General features: G+C 37.4%; 2 protein-coding genes and 1 non-coding gene across 4 annotated transcripts; all 3 read left to right on the top strand.

Moving 5' to 3' along the window:
• The first annotated feature begins 5,371 nt into the window (after window positions 1–5,371).
• On the top strand, window positions 5,372–10,390 carry LOC125190780 (protein REDUCED WALL ACETYLATION 3-like). 2 transcript variants are annotated; one of them, XM_048088180.1, is made up of 16 exons: window positions 5,372–5,643; window positions 6,006–6,097; window positions 6,206–6,346; window positions 6,442–6,498; window positions 6,575–6,647; window positions 7,273–7,431; window positions 7,737–7,886; window positions 7,990–8,245; window positions 8,374–8,489; window positions 8,568–8,654; window positions 8,771–8,859; window positions 9,019–9,081; window positions 9,181–9,237; window positions 9,633–9,729; window positions 9,802–9,956; window positions 10,139–10,390. In XM_048088180.1, exons 1-16 carry the CDS (start codon window positions 5,608–5,610, stop codon window positions 10,149–10,151), a joined length of 1,641 nt encoding a protein of 546 aa, XP_047944137.1. In that variant the 5' UTR covers window positions 5,372–5,607; the 3' UTR covers window positions 10,152–10,390. The 2 variants fall into 2 exon arrangements, with proteins under 2 accessions (XP_047944137.1, XP_047944138.1); XM_048088181.1 differs by having other exon boundaries at window positions 5,373–5,643; window positions 6,209–6,346.
• Window positions 10,391–14,092: 3,702 nt separating this feature from the next.
• LOC125187491 (probable purine permease 10) lies at window positions 14,093–15,023 on the top strand. The gene has a single exon (XM_048084088.1). It carries the CDS (start codon window positions 14,110–14,112, stop codon window positions 14,896–14,898), a length of 789 nt encoding a protein of 262 aa, XP_047940045.1. The 5' UTR covers window positions 14,093–14,109; the 3' UTR covers window positions 14,899–15,023.
• A 1,731-nt stretch (window positions 15,024–16,754) lies between these two features.
• Window positions 16,755–16,827, top strand: TRNAE-CUC. Its single transcript has one exon. It is a non-coding gene; the product is annotated as a tRNA-Glu (tRNA).
• Window positions 16,828–17,460: the final 633 nt, after the last annotated feature.

Raw genomic sequence — 17,460 nt, 5'->3', positions numbered from 1 at the left:
ATTTGAAGAACGCGATGAGCTCGGCGCCCGTCCTACGCCTGCCTGACTTTTCGGCCCCTTTTGTCATTGAGACGGATGCGTCGGATTTTGGGATTGGAGCCGTTCTGATGCAGAACAATCATCCCATCGCTTATTTCAGCAAGAAGTTGGGGCCTCGCCGGCGCATGGCTTCTACGTATCATAAGGAACTCTACGCTATTGTGGAGGCAGTGCAGAAGTGGAGACAGTATTTGCTTGGCCGCGAGTTTGTGATTCGCAGCGATCAGCGGAGCCTTAAGGAATTGTTATCCCAAGTTGTTCAGACTCCCGATCAACAATTTTATGTACGGAAACTTATGGGATTCAAGTTCTCTATTGAGTACAAGGCTGGTGCGGCTAACAAGGTGGCCGATGCTTTGTCCCGCCAGGTCGAGGGGCCTGGTCCTGAGATCCCGCGACTTTTGGAGCTTTACACTCGTCCAATACCGGCGGTTTTGGAGGTGGTTCGGGCGGAAAATTCTTCGCTGCCGGATTTGATTGAGTTGCATGCGGCGGTGGCGGCTGGGACGGGACCTAAGCATGTATCCGCCAATGATGGGTTGCTTTATTTTAAACGTCGCTTGTTTGTCAGCCGACACTCGGCGACCTGCAGGGCATTTTTAGAGGAGTGCCACGACGCACCGGCAGCGGGCCATCCGGGGGAGCGTCGGACCTTCGCCCGTGTCGCTTCTCTATTTTATTGGCAAGGTCTTCGCCGGGATGTTCGTCGTTATGTGGCCGCCTGTTTTACTTGTCAAGCGACAAAGTATGTCCGTGATAAACCAAACGGTCTGATTCAGCCGTTACCGATTCCCAATATGGTGTGGGAGGCGGCATCCATGGACTTCATTGTGGGGCTTCCCCCTTCATTCGGTTATACGGGCGTTATGGTGGTCGTTGATCGTCTCTCGAAGTATGCACATTTTGGTGCTTTGAAATCGGGGTTCGATGCGCCGACAGTGGCACGACTTTTTGTGGATACGGTGGTGAAATTGCACGGTTTTCCGAAGAGGCTTCTTTCGGATCGCGACTCGATTTTTATGAGCGAGTTTTGGGATGAATTGTTGTCTCTCAGTGGTACAAAGTTGGAATTCACGACAGCTTATCACCCGCAGACGGACGGCCAATCTGAGGTGACGAACCGCGCTCTGGAACAGTATTTGCGTGCGTTCGTCTACGACCGCCCAAAGCGTTGGTTCGCGCTGCTTCCATGGGCTGAATTGGCTCTTAACTGCAGTGTGAACTCGAGCATTGGAAAGTCGCCGTTTCAAGCTCTGTATGGTAAGGAACCGCCTAGTTTATTTGACACATATGCGCGGCCCTCGCATAACGTGGAAGTGGCGGAGTTATTACACGAACGTGAGGAGACTTTACATGCTTTAAAGCAACGTATTCGGCAGTCGCAGCAGTCTATGGCGGAGTTTGCTAATCGTAGGAGGAAGGATGTTGAGTTCAAGGTAGGGGACTCGGTTCTCCTTAAGCTCCAACCGTATCGGCAGAAATCGGTTGGCAGACCGCTCTCTAACAAGCTGGCTAGGCGGTACTATGGCCCTTATGTGATTCTGGAGCGCATTGGGAAGGTTGCTTACCGTTTACAACTTCCAGCCGACAGCAAGATCCACAATGTTTTTCATGTTTCCTTGTTGAAACGGTACATCCCGGACCAATCTGTGGGGTTGGAGTTGCCGCCGGTTTTCAAGAAGAGTCAGCCGCGGGACATTCCGTTGGAGGCGTCTCAGAGGCGCGTGGTGTTGGTCGACAAGTTGCCGCAGGTTCAATGGCTGGTACGGTGGGCGTCAGATGTGAATGCTCAACCGTCGTGGGTTTCCGAGGAGCTACTTCGCGCTCATTTTCCACATTTGCACCTTGAGGACAAGGCTGCTGTTAACGGAGGGGGAGTTGATACGACCTCAATCAGCAACGCCACGCCGGAGGATGAGCGGGAGCTGCATGAGCCCATGCAGTTGGACACTTCGGAGCAGGAGGTGGTTGGAGAACCAGCAAAGAGAGGAAGAACAAAGATTAGAGAGCCGAGAAAGGATCGCCCAAGGAGAGACGCTACTCGACCTGCGAAGTATCGAGATTTCATCTCACACTAGCGATAGTTTGATGCTTGATTTGTTTTGATTTGTTTTTATTTTATTTCCTTATTTGCAGAACTATTTTCCTTTAAAGATAGAGTCAAATCTTTTCGTGTTTTCTTCTTGATTCTTTCCCGAAACGTATGTCCGAATCAAGTAGGGGGAATTCTATAAATTATAGAATTCCCTTAGATCGAGTCATTTTGAGAATTAAAGTAATAAACACACTTTTTCTCATCTTGGTTCTCTTAAAACCCTAGCCTCACGTTAGGGTTGGTTTTTATTGTTTCTTGTTCGCAAATTCATCGATTACGTGTGCTCACTAAAGCCGGTAGGAACTCGCTTCCTATCACATTGGCAGCTGATTTATATCAAGTAGTACTTTCCACTGTCTCATAAAAATATATATATGTATTTTCTGTTTCTGTCTATCCCATAAAATATAACCATTTTCATTTATGCATTTTCATTTTCATATTTTTATTTAGTCTTCTTACCAAAATATTAGTCTATTTATTTATGATAAGTTTTTAGGTGGATCCTATTTTTCACTATTATTAATACGTCGCTAACTTTTTGTCTATTTAGTTTTTTATTCTATTTAATTAAATTTTGTATTGAAACTTATGTCATTTACTATTAAGATTATTTTTTATGGATGAAAGTAGTACGTGATTTCAAATCTAGATTTCCAAATAGTACTAAAATACACTATATATTTAGAATTTTAGATATTCCTTAAATATAGAACTAAAAAAAAAGATATATACGGAGAGTTCCTTGATGAAAAAGTGAAAACACGTTTGAGATAATATCATTTCACTAATTTTATGATATCACAAATTCACAATCGTGGCAGAGATATGAAAACTGCTAGTACCAGCGGCGGAACCACATTGGGCACCGGACTCCGACCCTCCTCTTATACGGCTGTTCTCCGACCGGTCTCCGCCCCAGAGCGAGCCTTGCACTCCAACCATCCATACTCCCGCTGCATCTGTGAAATTGAAAATGGAACTAGGTTGGACAAGCTAAGGGTTGGGCTAATTAATCTTGGGCCATTTATTTAATTCTTGGCTGCTTTTATTTTTGGGCTATAATAAACTAATGATGCACTTGGACTTGGTGGAATTGGAATTAGAATTAGTATAAAATTGTTTTTATTGTGCTTAGAAGTAGTACTCCCTTCGCCTCAAGATAAGGAAAACATTTCTTTTGGTCACAAGATTTAATGAAATGGTATTTAAATAGTTAAAGTCAAAAGAATAAAGTATGAGAAGGCGAAAAGTAGAGACTTAAAGAGATAATAAAGTAGACGGGGGATAAAGTAAAAAAAAAGAACTTCTGCTTAAAAGGGAAATGATTCACTTATAATGGGATATCCCAAAAAGAAATATGACTCGTTTATTTTGGGACGGAGGGAATATAAATTATTTGAATTGTTCAAGTACTGGTAGTTAATAAATTTATTAATATGTGAATATATTATCTAAGAAACCTTATTGTTATTAGTAGTAGTAGTGCATGAAAAAATAAGGAATGATTCAAGTGCAAGTGCTTCAACTAATTATAGTAGTATTTCATTTCCCAATCCGATTGTGAGCTTGGAAAAAGTGAATTTTGCAAGTGTTGAATCTAATGCGAAAAATATAAATAGTAACTTAGGCCTACGAAAACAGTCATATGCAAAATTAAATAATTTATTATTATTATTATTATTATTATTATTTTAAATATTTTAAGTATTACTATTTATTAAAAAAATTCAGCCCCGCTTACTAAATTTTCTGATTCCGCCACTGACAACTACTAGTATTATTTTTCTAGAAGAAATTAACAAAAGCGTGATCCTTACAAAGTGCTGTTTTCTGATACCAAACAATCAACCAAACTAACCAACTTCCAATTAATATTGAAAAAAATAATTTGCGCTTGACAGTGATTGGCTGATTGCACTGGATAAATCCAATGAGATTTTGTTAACACAATTATATGTTATAAACGAAAAATAAGAGCCACTAGTAGCATTTCTACAACTGTACGTGCTTTTTTTTAATTTAATTTAATTATTTAATTAGTTGGGAAATCATGAGACTAGATTTGTAACGATGGACGTATGTATCATAAACTTATAACTGATGTAAAAGTTCATTAATAAATTTTAGGATTTTAGGAAGCTAGTTCGTGACTGGTTTCTCTCATGTCTACAATTTAATCCACGCAAAATTAATACCTAACGCAACATATATGTTTGGATTTTATCCCCCCTAAATAAATATTCTAACATTCATGCATTATTTATAGACTAGTGTTTCTGTGTCGTGTTCAGTAAAATCTTATACTCCATTTTCTCTATGGATTATCAAACCCCCTATGCATATATACTGAATTAGCAACTCCCTTCCATCATATTTAAAATGATAATTCTATTTGGCTCATCAATAAAAGAAACATGAGGTAAAGGGCAAATTTGGTCGTGAACAGATATCCATTTTATGATTTTGGTCATATACTTTATCTTTTAAAATTTTGTATCCTGAACATTTCAACTCGGATCACAATTGGTCTTACACTAACTGTCAATTTTGAAACGGTTTTAACCCGATTTTTAAACGGTTCTAACCCGAATGAGACTGTTAAAACCATCAAAATCGGGTTAAAACCGTTTAAAAATTGACGGAATTATTAGTGTAACCAACTGTGTTCCAAGTTGAAATGTTCAGGATGTAAAATTCAAAATATAAAACATATGATCAAAGTCGTAAAATGAGTATATATTCAGGATCAATTTTGGCCTCAATAATTACACACGTTGTAAATGCATTGAAAGCAAGCAAATCAAATTATTTACTTATAATGAAACTCCCTAAAAGTGACAAACTTTATTATACATCCGCATCACACTAATCATATTTATGTTATGCAAGTTGAAATTAAATAACTATTATCATGATTAAGCTATAACTCTCTATCATTAACAATATACTAGCTATTAGCTAATAAGGAATGTCCAGATTTTCTAGTGTTCTATAAATTATAAATGTACACTACTATTAAAAAGAAAAGATACAAATTAATCATGCAATTAAAATACAAAATCGTATTAACGTTAACGCATAAACAAATCCGACAAAATTAATTTTATTCTCTTATTGGTAATATTAATAATTAGTAATGTTATCGGAAAATAGAAATAAATACGGTAAATACGGCAAACCGACAGTGACAGTTGGCTTGAAAACAAGAGTGACATCTAAACCGACGAAATTAATTATCTATCGTTGAAGCAAACGACGACGTTGCACGTCACTCACTGCTTCCTTCTACTCCTTGTTGCCTCAGATCTCCGATTCCACATATCTTCTGCTCTTTTCCCCTCTTCTCTCTATTGATTGTATTTGTTCACACAGTGCTGCTGCCTCACCTGCGTGTCTATCGATTGATGGAAATTGTGTAGATTTGATCGATTGATTTCGCGAATAGGTTTAATTCACGTCGGGCAAAGCGAATGGCAGTGGATTCTGGACCTCTCACGCCTGGACAGGTGCGGATTTGGCATCTGAAGCTTGTTTCATTTTTATGTTTTGAGAACTTTGGTGATCATCCTCTTAGTCGGAGGTTTTAGCTTAGTCGAACTGATTTCACACAATCTTTACGTTTTCCTTGGAAGTGAAAGTTGATGATTTGATTAGTGAGAATGCTTATTTAGGATTAAATCGATTACAGTTTACTTGATCTTTGTATGAATGTGCTGTTAAGTTGCATCTAATTTTGCATCAATTGCATATGTGGACTAAGTTTTGTGTATACCTTGATTGCTATATACCTACTGCTTGATATGGTTTCTGCAATTTTGAATCTGTTCTCCCATTGGATGTGATGAGACCTATTCTTATGATGGTCCAGGTGTCATTTTTGCTTGGAGTTATTCCAGTCATTGCAGCATGGATGTATTCAGAATGGTTGGAATATAAGAAGTCATTTCCCTTTCCCAAAGTGTGAGCACCTTTCCTGTTTCCACACCAGCTCCTTATGGGCATACATGTTTGTTAGCCGAACCGATTAAGTCCATACTAATATCTGCTCGTACAAATTTTCCCTGCTAGCAGGCATTCGGATTATAATTTGGCCACGTTAGAAAGTCAAATAGTCAAGGAAGATGATCGAGCTGTTTTGATAGAAGGTGGTATAACAAAATCATCATCCGCAAAGTTGTCCACTCCATCTATTAAGACAAACCTCATTCGGTGAGTCAGTGTAAATATTGTGGTAGTAGTATTACTTTTCTAGGTTGCTTTCTCTTTCAAATTTATGATACCATTTATTGGGCTTCACTCTCTAGGTTTCTGTTGATGGATGATTTATTCTTGCTGGAAAATCGACAAGTTTTGAGGGCAATGTAAGTTTTTTGATCAATTTGATTTCACTTTATATTTCTATCGTCATTTTTTCAATGATATTTCAATATTATGCAGGGCTGAATTTGGGGGCATTTTGTTCTATTTCTACTTGTGTGACCGCACAAACTTCTTCGCAGATTCAACCAAGGTGCGTTTTCTAATCAGTTTACTTCATTAATCAGATTTGTGTTTTTACAATTAAGTAGAGCAGAGTGGATTGTGAGAATATAGTTCACATTCCTTAACCAGCAAAGTCTGAACAACATGGCATGGATAATTGGCCATCAGTATTTTAAGTAGGTTTACTCATACCAGACAGTGTTTTAAATAATCTTACTTATACCACCATGGCTGTTTTTTTAGCTCTTATTCATGACTGGCACTGAGACATATTAAGAGAAAAATGTTGGTATAGGAGATGGATACCGAAGTCAATTATTTGATTACTTTGTATATCCAGCTAAATGAAGTGCTAGAGGACTAGTTAGAAAGAAAGTTATAGACTCTAGGTTATCCTTCCTGCTGCTTGCTCTATGTAAGGCATGCCATAATTAGGCTCCATTCAATTGTTTGATAGATAATAATATAAATGGCATCGTACTAGTGGAAAATAGCAAATCAAGTAGTCTTTTTAAATTGTAACAGTAATCACTATTTTTTTCTCGTTTACAGTAAGCTTGTAGGTCGGTCTTAAACTACACTGTATTTTATTAAAATATTTCAAGTAATGTAGAACTAATTGCATTTCTTATTTCGTTTTCCTTGCTGGACAGAGTTACAACCGCGACCTGTTTGTTTTCCTGTATTTGCTTCTTGTCATAGCTTCAGCAATGACTACATTGAAGAAACATAATGACAAGTCTCCAATATCTGGGAAATCCATCCTTTATCTTAACCGCCATCAAACAGAAGAGTGGAAAGGATATATGCAGGCAAGGAGATCCTCAACCTTATCTTTGACTTTTCTGAACTATTTCGCATAGTTTATGGTCTCACTATTTCTGGCCAGCTTTTAGATTGATATGATGCCAGAAGGTATGAGGGCATTACTTAGTCTTCATGTGCAATTTATGTTCTCAAATATGTATTCATTATTGTACTGGCAAATGGAAAATAACAGTACTATTTCTTTTTGCACTTTCCTTTCAGTAATCGATATTCATATTGTCTGTAGCTGCAAAAACACTTCTCCCCACAAAAATCCTAATTTTATCTTTTTTCTCCTTGTTTCTGACAGGTCCTCTTTCTGATGTACCATTACTTTGCTGCATCAGAGATCTACAACGCAATTCGTGTTTTTATTGCTGCATATGTTTGGATGACTGGTTTTGGAAACTTCTCTTACTATTACATCAGAAAAGATTTTAGCGTTGCTCGATTCGCTCAGGTTAAATATACCCTGAGTCAAATTATCTTCCTTTGACCTATTAGTCTATTACAACTTGTTCTTTGCTTTTCTCAGCTTAAGTTAGATTATATTCTCTATGCAGATGATGTGGAGACTGAACTTTTTCGTGGTCTTTTGTTGTATTGTTCTCAACAATGACTACATGCTATATTATATCTGCCCTATGCATACCCTGTTTACTCTTATGGTATATGGAGCCCTTGGTATCGGCTACAAATATAACGAGATAAGATCAGTGATGGCTCTGAAGTTTTTTATGTGCTTTGTTGTGGTTATCTTGGTGTGGGAGATCCCAGGAGTTTTTGACATTTTGTGGAGCCCTCTTACTTTTCTATTAGGTTGGTGGATATCATAGCTTTTGAATCTCCTTTAAGCTACTTGTTTGAATCTGTAATTCTAGAATAATGTCCACCTGGAGTGAAACTAATATCAGAATAATATTTATCTTATTTTTTCTGAATGACAGGATATAGTGATCCAGCGAAACCAGATCTCCCACGACTACATGAGTGGCATTTTAGATCTGGGCTTGATCGATATATATGGATCATTGGAATGATATATGCCTGTTTTCACCCAAATGTAATCCTCCAAAAGTATAGATTTTTCCATCATTCCTCCCTTCATGAGCTTAAAATTGTGTACTTTTTCTTGTTGCAGGTCGAGAAGTGGATGGAAAAACTAGAGGAGTCTGAGACCAAGCGGAGACGCTTAATAAAAACATCTATTGTTACTGTTTCTTTAATTGTAAGTTACATGATTCTTTCATGTTCTTGTTTTTTACATGATTCCTGTTAATGATTTTGTGTTCAGTTTCTTTGTTAGAAATCTTTATCTGATTTCTTCTTGATTTTCTGGCATAGGTTGGCTACTCGTGGTATGAATACATATACAAGCTGGATAGGATTTCGTACAACAAGCTCCATCCTTACACGTCGTGGATTCCTATAACGTATGTACTGAAAAAAAACCCCTATTCATTTCTTTTTTAGCACAATTTCATCTTTTACAAGAATATATTGCGAGTTTGTAGGAACCAAGCTCTAGCTAGTGTCAACTGTGGGTATATTTTTCCTGCTTTTCTCATTTGCTTCCTTTGATTTTGTTCCAGTGTCTATATTTGCTTAAGAAATTTCAGTCAGCATCTTCGGAATTTTTCTTTGACCCTTTTTGCGTAAGTGCTCTTGTTTCCTAATTTCCCCTAGCTTAATGGTACCCAATTTGAATAAATATTACCAGTTAATCGATACTATAAATTGTTCTAATGTACCAGGTGGCTTGGGAAAATTACATTGGAAACTTACATCTCCCAGTTTCATATATGGCTGAGGTATGTTGTCCAACTTATTGTGCACTTCATGCTTGTGTTTATATATTTCAATAGATGATGTACAACATCTAGCATTTGTATCATGTCAATCGCTTTTGACTGCTAAGTTTCTGGAATTTGGCCTTTCAGTAGGCGATTATGATATGATTTCTTCTCAACGTTACTTTACAAATAAACTCATGTATTCTGGAAAGTTTCTTAAAATTTAGTTCTATTAGTTTTGTCAGCTGAGTTTCTAAGGTTGCTTCTAGACTAAACCACATAAATATGCTGGGCATCTGCGAGATGTAACTATCTGGAACATAGTTAGATTTTGAACAATAACAAAATACAGCTAAAGAAAACTTTGATCTGAACCATGAGGCCTTATAAAGTATCTATTGGCATATCTGCAGGTCCAATATGCCCAATGGACAGCCTAAATGGCTACTCTCTTTCATTCCGGATTATCCTTTGCTGAATTTCTTGCTGACAACTTCTATTTATATTTTGGTGAGTGACCCATTCTGTTGCTCTAAATAAGGTTTGTAAAGTTATTAAACAGACATTTATATACTGCTGCAGATATCATATCGACTTTTTGAGTTGACAAATACACTCAAGATTGCTTTCATTCCAACAAAAGACAGCCAGAAGCTATTTCAAAATTGTATTGCTGGGGCTGCCATTGCTGCGTGTTTATATAGCATTTCCTTTATTCTTCTTCAGATCCCTCAATAGTAAGTTCTTTATCATCCACTGATAATATATGATCGTTCTGATCATGTTAAACCTAGTCTCGAGCATGTTTACTCCATTTAATACACCCTTATGATGTACTAGTTCTCATTATTTAACCATAGACTTTTGCCTATTTAGTCATTGTTGCTCTGATGAATCATAGATTATTTCACTTGTGCAGCACGGGCTTGTAAAAGATTGCAGCAGCGAGATATACATTCTGTTGTGTTGTATCCCATTAGGCGGGACAGAGATGGTGCAAGGGGCTAAGTAAACCCAAGAATTTTAGGCATATATTGATCAATCATCTTCCCAGTTTTGATAAGGAAGTTTAATCATAAAAAGAAGAGAAAGTGGAACACATTTTGTAAGAATGTTTATATCTCTGTTTCTGCAGTTTCTCATATCTATATTCTCATATCTCACCACATTATTCACCTGTTTTGGTAGTGGAATAGTTGGGTAATGATGGCGTGTCACACGTTTATGTACTTGGTATATAAGCATCTTAAATTAAGTGTTATTTTTAAATTAGTTGTTCCAAGAAAGTCAATAGATATAGAAAAGGTGAGATTATTGCTTAGATGTAGAAGTCAAAAAAATTTACTTTATTTTGGATCTACTTTATTACCAGGAAGATTGAATTGGTAGAGTATCACCATTTACATACTAAAAAAAGTTATCCTATGTTACCACAGCCCAATAATTCGACCCTTCATTGGCAGAGATTTTCTTTCCCACTTAGATATAGATAGTGGTTATATTTCTGAAGCCTATAATTCCATACAATCAATTTCCACGCCATCTATCTATCTAAGTGGACCACTTGTCTACTTGAAGTCTTGTTATTTTCTATGATTTAGTTGAGCTGATTATTATTAGCCTGAAGAAGATATGTATATAATTCCAAAAGAAGTCTTGGAAAAACATTTTCTCTAAAGTAGTACATGATTGAGCGGAGCCCATTCACTATCTTTGCGATTTTTCATTTTTGGCACAACTCCAATAATTGATTGTATGTGAGTAGGCTTAAGTTTTTAAAGATTATCAATAAAGATGCTTCATTTACTTGAGTAATCATAACTTGAACCCTAAATTTATTGTCTGGAGAGGAAATATTTTACTAATTAAACTATTTTCATCATCATATAAATGGGAGTAGTACCATGTTGAGAACGAATAAATTCCATTTTATACTAGTAGGAGTAGTATACTATTTTATAGCTGCTATACTACTACTATGCGATTAAAGAATTTAAGTGATAAAACACTAGTCTGTGTAGTCACTTTTCACTTTTGCTACACCCACAAATAAAATAAAAGAAATTAAAAAAATTTGCTAGAATTGCCATACTAACCAAGTGAGCTCTGCATACATTTTTCACGTGAAAAAAAATGACTTTTTAACAAAAATATTGGAAAAGTATATACTCCTATTAATAAAAATTTTGAGCTCAGCCTTTTGGAAGCCAGTTATTACGTGGATATCCCAATCCTTTCTCACTATTTAGCAACTGGTTTAGTTGTTGAAATGATAGTACATTGGAGATTCGAATATTTTGACACGCCTGAATCAACTGGCTGGCAATAATAAAAATGAAATATCATTGAGAAAATAAATGCTTATGCTAATTTTTTTCCATAAAGTGTGACAAGCTTGTACGTGATCTAATTTCTTGGTTTATTAATATTTCAACTAAAGGTGGTATAAAAAAATTTGGACGAATTACAAATTTAGTCTTTGAGCTATGTATGGGAATAAGAGCATCTACATCCATGCTCTTGCCAAGAGCACGGATGTGGATCCGGACCCACCTTTATTTATTTTTAATTCTTTACTCTTCCGCAACAGCACAACACCCACATCCATACTCTTCTGCAAAAGTATGCTCAAAGATCCCACCATTCTGTTATTTAATTTAAATACTTCAATTACTAAAAACATTCCCACATATTAAAATGCATTCAAAATACCCTAAATACTATTACAAATTACTAAGAAATAAAAATTTACATAATTAAAATCCTAAAAAATACAAATTACTCCTAAAAATTGAGATTGAAAGAGTTGTTTGGTGTAGTGTGATTTTTTGTGTTGAAATGGGGGTATTTATAGATGAAAGTGTAAATATTGGGGTAAAAATAATGAAAAAATAAATTAAAAGTGTGGAAAAACGGATATATTTTAATGGGAAGTGAGAAAATATTTTTTTTATTAAATCTGAATTTTTCAGATTTTTTCGGATTTTTAAAAAAATAAATAAATAAAAATAATGATAAACCAACGTTGACCAACCAGAGCATGCCACGTCGGCTGCTCGTGCTCTTGCCAACGGCATAGCCGTGCTCTTAGGCAAGAGCAACTATGAGTGGCAAATCGTGCGTGTTGTGTCTTTATCGTGTCGACACGATAACGACACGACACGATAACAACAAACACGAACATGACCTGTTAAAAAAACTCTAAACACGAACACGAACACGACACGCTACCCTCAGACACGAACCCATTAACGACACGAACCTCTTCGGGTCAACACAACACGATAACAACACATATATGACACGACACAATAACGACACTATAATAATAATATTATAATATATTAATATTATTTCTAACATTAAATTTAAAATTTTAATTTAAAATTTTAAAATAAATAATAAAATAATAATATTATAATATATTAATATTATTTCTTAACGTGTAACACGAACACGATACGAAGCTTTCGTGTCGTTATCGTGTCGACACGATAAGGATACGAATCCAGTAAGCTTTGACACATACCTATTAATTTTGTACGGGTTCGTGTCGTGCCAAAAATTGTCAGCTCTAAGCAACACCGTGCCGACGGCAAGAGCAAGAGCACAGCGGCGAGTATAGACGTGCTCTTGCCGTCGGCAAGAGCACAACTCTTCCGCAAAAGCACCGATGTTGATGTTCTAATATTGGATGCGATTACTATTGTTTAAAAATATGTGAGACGCATTTAATATTAGTGCATAATTCAGGATCTAAATTTATAGTATTATTAAATACTACTCCCTCCGTCCCCCATTAGGAGTCACACTTTGATTGGGCACGGGTTTTAAGAAATGTAAAGAAAAGTTGGTTGAAAAAGTTAGTGGGATGTGGAACCCATTTTTTTATATTGATTTTATAATAAAATGTGAGTGAATTGAGTTAGTGGAATGTGGAACCTACTTACTATTTATGGTAAAAATGAAGTGTGACTCTTAATCGGGGACGGACCGAAATGGAAAAGTGTGACTCTTAATCGGGGACGGACCGAAATGGAAAAGTGTGACTCTTAATTGGGGGACGGAGGGAGTAATATATTAAGAATAGAGTAAATGTCGACGACATAGGTGGTATATCGGAGATGAAAAATAATAAATGAAGAGCATGAACTGTCATCAACCGCCACCAAGCTTGACTCTCCGCAAAATAACAGATAGAAGATAGCCATTTGAACATAGTAAATGTTATTCCAATCGTTATCGGTTTTGTCCTAAATTCAACATTTTGCCCCTTTCATTTGGATTCGGCAGTTCAACCGCCTACTATCTTTGTCTTTCTATACCAACTATTACCATTTTATTTAATAGTACTATTTTCATTCATCCTATAATTTCGTTTTCTAATTTTGTCATTGAATAAACGACCCAAAATTCAATATTTATACCAAATTTTGGTTCGATAGGACACAATTAACCGGATTATATTCATTACAAGTCCACTTCACAGTAGGGGCGTAGCGCAGTTAGCAACTGCGAAACGATTCTGCACTCATCATCGCTATGAACTGACAGCTGTTGACACACAAATCCTTACTAAAACAAAACCAGAGCTCCTCCCATTTACACACAATCAAAATCCTCAATCACCATGGGCGAAGCTCACCAAGACATCAATGGTTAGTTGTAACATCTCCTCCTTAATCAATTACTCTTTAATCTCCCTTTATTATTATTATTATGTTAATTAAATCACCCTCTCTCTTTAGGTCTGAAACCAGAATCAGCACCAGCAGTTGAGACCTCACCAGAAGAAATCACCACGAAACCTCTAACAAAAAGGTACAAATGGTGGCTGAAAATGCTCGTCTACTCCTTCTTCGTCCTCGCATCTTCCTCGCTGTCGACTGCATGCTCTACTCCATCGGGCTGCAGTACCTCCCCGTGACCACCTACACCCTCCTCTGCGCCAGCCAGCTCGGCTTCAACGCCGTCTTCTCCCTCTTCCTCAACCGCCAGCGCTTCACCCCTTTCATCATCAACTCCCTCTTCCTCCTCACCGTCTCCTCCGCCCTCCTCGTCTTCGAACCCGACACCGCCACAGGCGGTCCCGCCAAAGTCTCCAAGCGAAAATACGCAATCGGATTCATATGCACCCTCGCGGCCTCCGCCGGCTACGCGATCATGCTGTCGCTCACGCAGCTGGCGTTTCAGCATCTGATCAAGAGGGAAACCACGCGCGCGATCGTCGACATGACCGTCTACCAGAACCTGGTGGCCACCTTCGCGATCGTCGCCGGGCTGTTCGCCGCCGGAGACTGGCGGCGCCTGGGGGCGGAGATGGAGGGGTTCAAGACGGGGAGGGTTTCGTATGTGATGAATCTGTTTTGGACGGCGGTGTCGTGGCAGGTGTTCGGGGTGGGGTGTATTGGGCTGATCTTCAAGGTTTCGTCGTTGTTTTCGAATGTGATTAGCATTTTGGGGCTGCCGGCGGCGCCGGTGCTGGCGGTGATTTTTATCGGGGACAAGCTGACCGGGCTGAAGGCGGTGTCGATGCTGCTGGCGGTGTGGGGGTTCGTGTCCTACATCTACCAGCATTATCTTGATGATCGGAAGAGGAAGGAATTGGAGAGATCAGGAAGCGATGGTGGTGTGGAGCTTCCTCTTGTTGATGAAAGAGCATCTCCGGTTACATCTTAGACTTTAATTTTCATTTTTGTGAATTCTTGATTATCGATTAAACTGTGGTTTATCGTTTGCTTCGTGACTGTGATGACACGAACTTCCGACCTATTAGTTGAAAGGAACACATTGCAAAGTGCAAACTAAATTGTTCTATCTATGTTATGAATTGTGAGAAAGGGATCTTGGAGTGAACTCATGAATTGATTAGGGTTCTCTGTTCCCACCAAATTTTACCATAAAATTTGTCAAATGTGGTCTACTTGTCATCACAATTTTAAGGAACATAAAGCAATGGTGGATCTAAGCAGGGTGTGGCCATGACTTTATAATCAACTCATAAGAGCCGAAAAATTCTACTCCCTCCGTCCGCCATTAGGAGTCCTGGTTAGACATTTTATTTTGGGAGTATAAAAAATGACCCCACTTTTCCCTTAATTTAGAAGCTGCAATTAATTTTAATCCACTTTGATTGCAAATAATAATATAAATGGGTCCCACATTCCACTGTCACACACTTAAATTATTACACTCAAATTTTTCTTAAAACCCGCACCCAATTCAACTGTGACTCCTATTCGCGGACGGAGGGAGTATTAAATTCAGCATTTAGAGTTGTCATCGTGTGCAAATGATCGTCACTGAACAGAAGGTTAGATGGACGGACGCGTTCGAGAGTCATTTGTCGTAAAAAGAAGATGCAAATGGCAAAATCACTAGTAGCTCTTGGAGAAGATCAACAACTAGGACCACTTCTTGAGTGGGGTCAAATCAATATAAAAAGTATATACTTACACAATGAAATTCTAGTTCAACGGCTGTAATAGTTTGGATATTGTTTAATTTTCCTTTTTTCTAGGCAAAGTGGAGTATGCCAACAATTGTGGAAGACTAGTAAAGCACTTAATTACGCAACTAAGCATCACCATTGGAGCTATAAAGCCTATAATGAGACCATGTCCCAAAATCTAAGATATTTTCATTGAATTCCATTGTGGTGAATTAAGGTTTAAAATAGTGATCATTTTGTTTGTCCTCAACATAACAATAAATATCCAAGATTGCGAATATAGTCCTACGCCATCTTGGACCCAATAAATAAATACTCATGTGTGACAAGACAACTGCATTTATTAATTTTGATGGACATTCGAGCCCACCTCTATAAATATTAAAGGGAGGTTGAAAAGTCCAAAATGCTGCTCATTCATTCATGTGAACGTTGTTTATACACTAGAACTTCAATTGTTGATGAATTTCTGTCCACACACTAGTAGTACTATAAATAGGTATTATTCAGTTCACAGTCCAAGAAAAGGCTACAATTATTAATTTGATTTAATGAGCCAAAATCTATTCGGCAAAGTCCAAAAATTGCACTCGTGCAAATATATTACTACTACCTGTTCCTCAAATATTGACATATTTTAACTTGATACGGGTTTTAAGAAATATAATGAAAAGTGAGTGAAAAAGTTGGTGAAATGTGGGTCCTAATTTTAAAGTATTAGTTTTATAATAAAATGTGAGTAGGAATGAGTTAGTAGAATATGAGCTCCACTACTAAAAATGGTAAAAACTGATCGAAATGGTAAACTGTGTCAAACTTTCAGGGACGGAGATAATATTATTTAATGACCCCAAACAAAATACACACCAGATTTTCCATTCAATATATATTACTCATTGGATTTTTTGAGTAAATGGGATAATATGTTATACTATGAACATGCTCACATCCACTAAACGAAATTACCACATCATTTAACACGGCTATCAAGGATTTGACATGGAAACACATTTTATTTTCTGATACCACAAGTATTCATAGTGTACAAATTCTAATAAATAACAGTATAACGTTTCATCAACAATCCGTTGTAGTCTAGTTGGTTAGGATACTCGGCTCTCACCCGAGAGACCCGGGTTCAAGTCCCGGCAACGGAAAACTTTTTTATTTTTCTACACTTTTGGTGCTAAGAATATTTCATGATGTCCGTGTAAATGTCGGAGGTGCTAAGAATATTTCATGATGTCCGTGTACATGTCTCCGGCAAACTCTTCGGCCAAAATGTTCCGAGAACTTTGACCGTGCTCGGAAACTTTTTTATTTTTTTACACTTCTGGGCACCAAACTCTTCGGCCAAAATGTTCCGAGAACTTTGACCGTGCTCGGAAACTTTTTTATTTTTTTACACTTCTGGGCACTTTTGGTGCTAAGAATATTTCATGATGTCCGTGTAAATGTCTCCCGCGAACTCTTCGGCCAAAATGTTCCGAGAACTTTGACCGTGCTCGGAAACTACTCGCTACGCTACTTTCATCGTTTTTCCCCGATGTTTCATACTACTCTTTTCATATTTGAAAAGTGCTCAATATTTTAGTTGATTGTTCGGGAGCTTGATGATGTATGCTCGGTAAATTCCCCTTTTTATAGTGAACTATGAAGTCACGTTTATTGCGCATAGAACTCACACTATGAATGTGCATGTTCAAGAATCACAAATCTACGTGGGAGTATAATTCTGAATACCAATCAATAAAATCGATTAGATTCAAACAAGTAAATATATGCTTTGC

The sequence above is a fragment of the Salvia hispanica genome, chromosome 5 (genome assembly GCF_023119035.1).
Source record: "Salvia hispanica cultivar TCC Black 2014 chromosome 5, UniMelb_Shisp_WGS_1.0, whole genome shotgun sequence".
Lineage (NCBI taxonomy): Eukaryota > Viridiplantae > Streptophyta > Magnoliopsida > Lamiales > Lamiaceae > Salvia > Salvia hispanica.
Note: the sequence above shows the minus strand (reverse complement) of the source record. Positions and strands in the feature narration are given on the sequence as shown.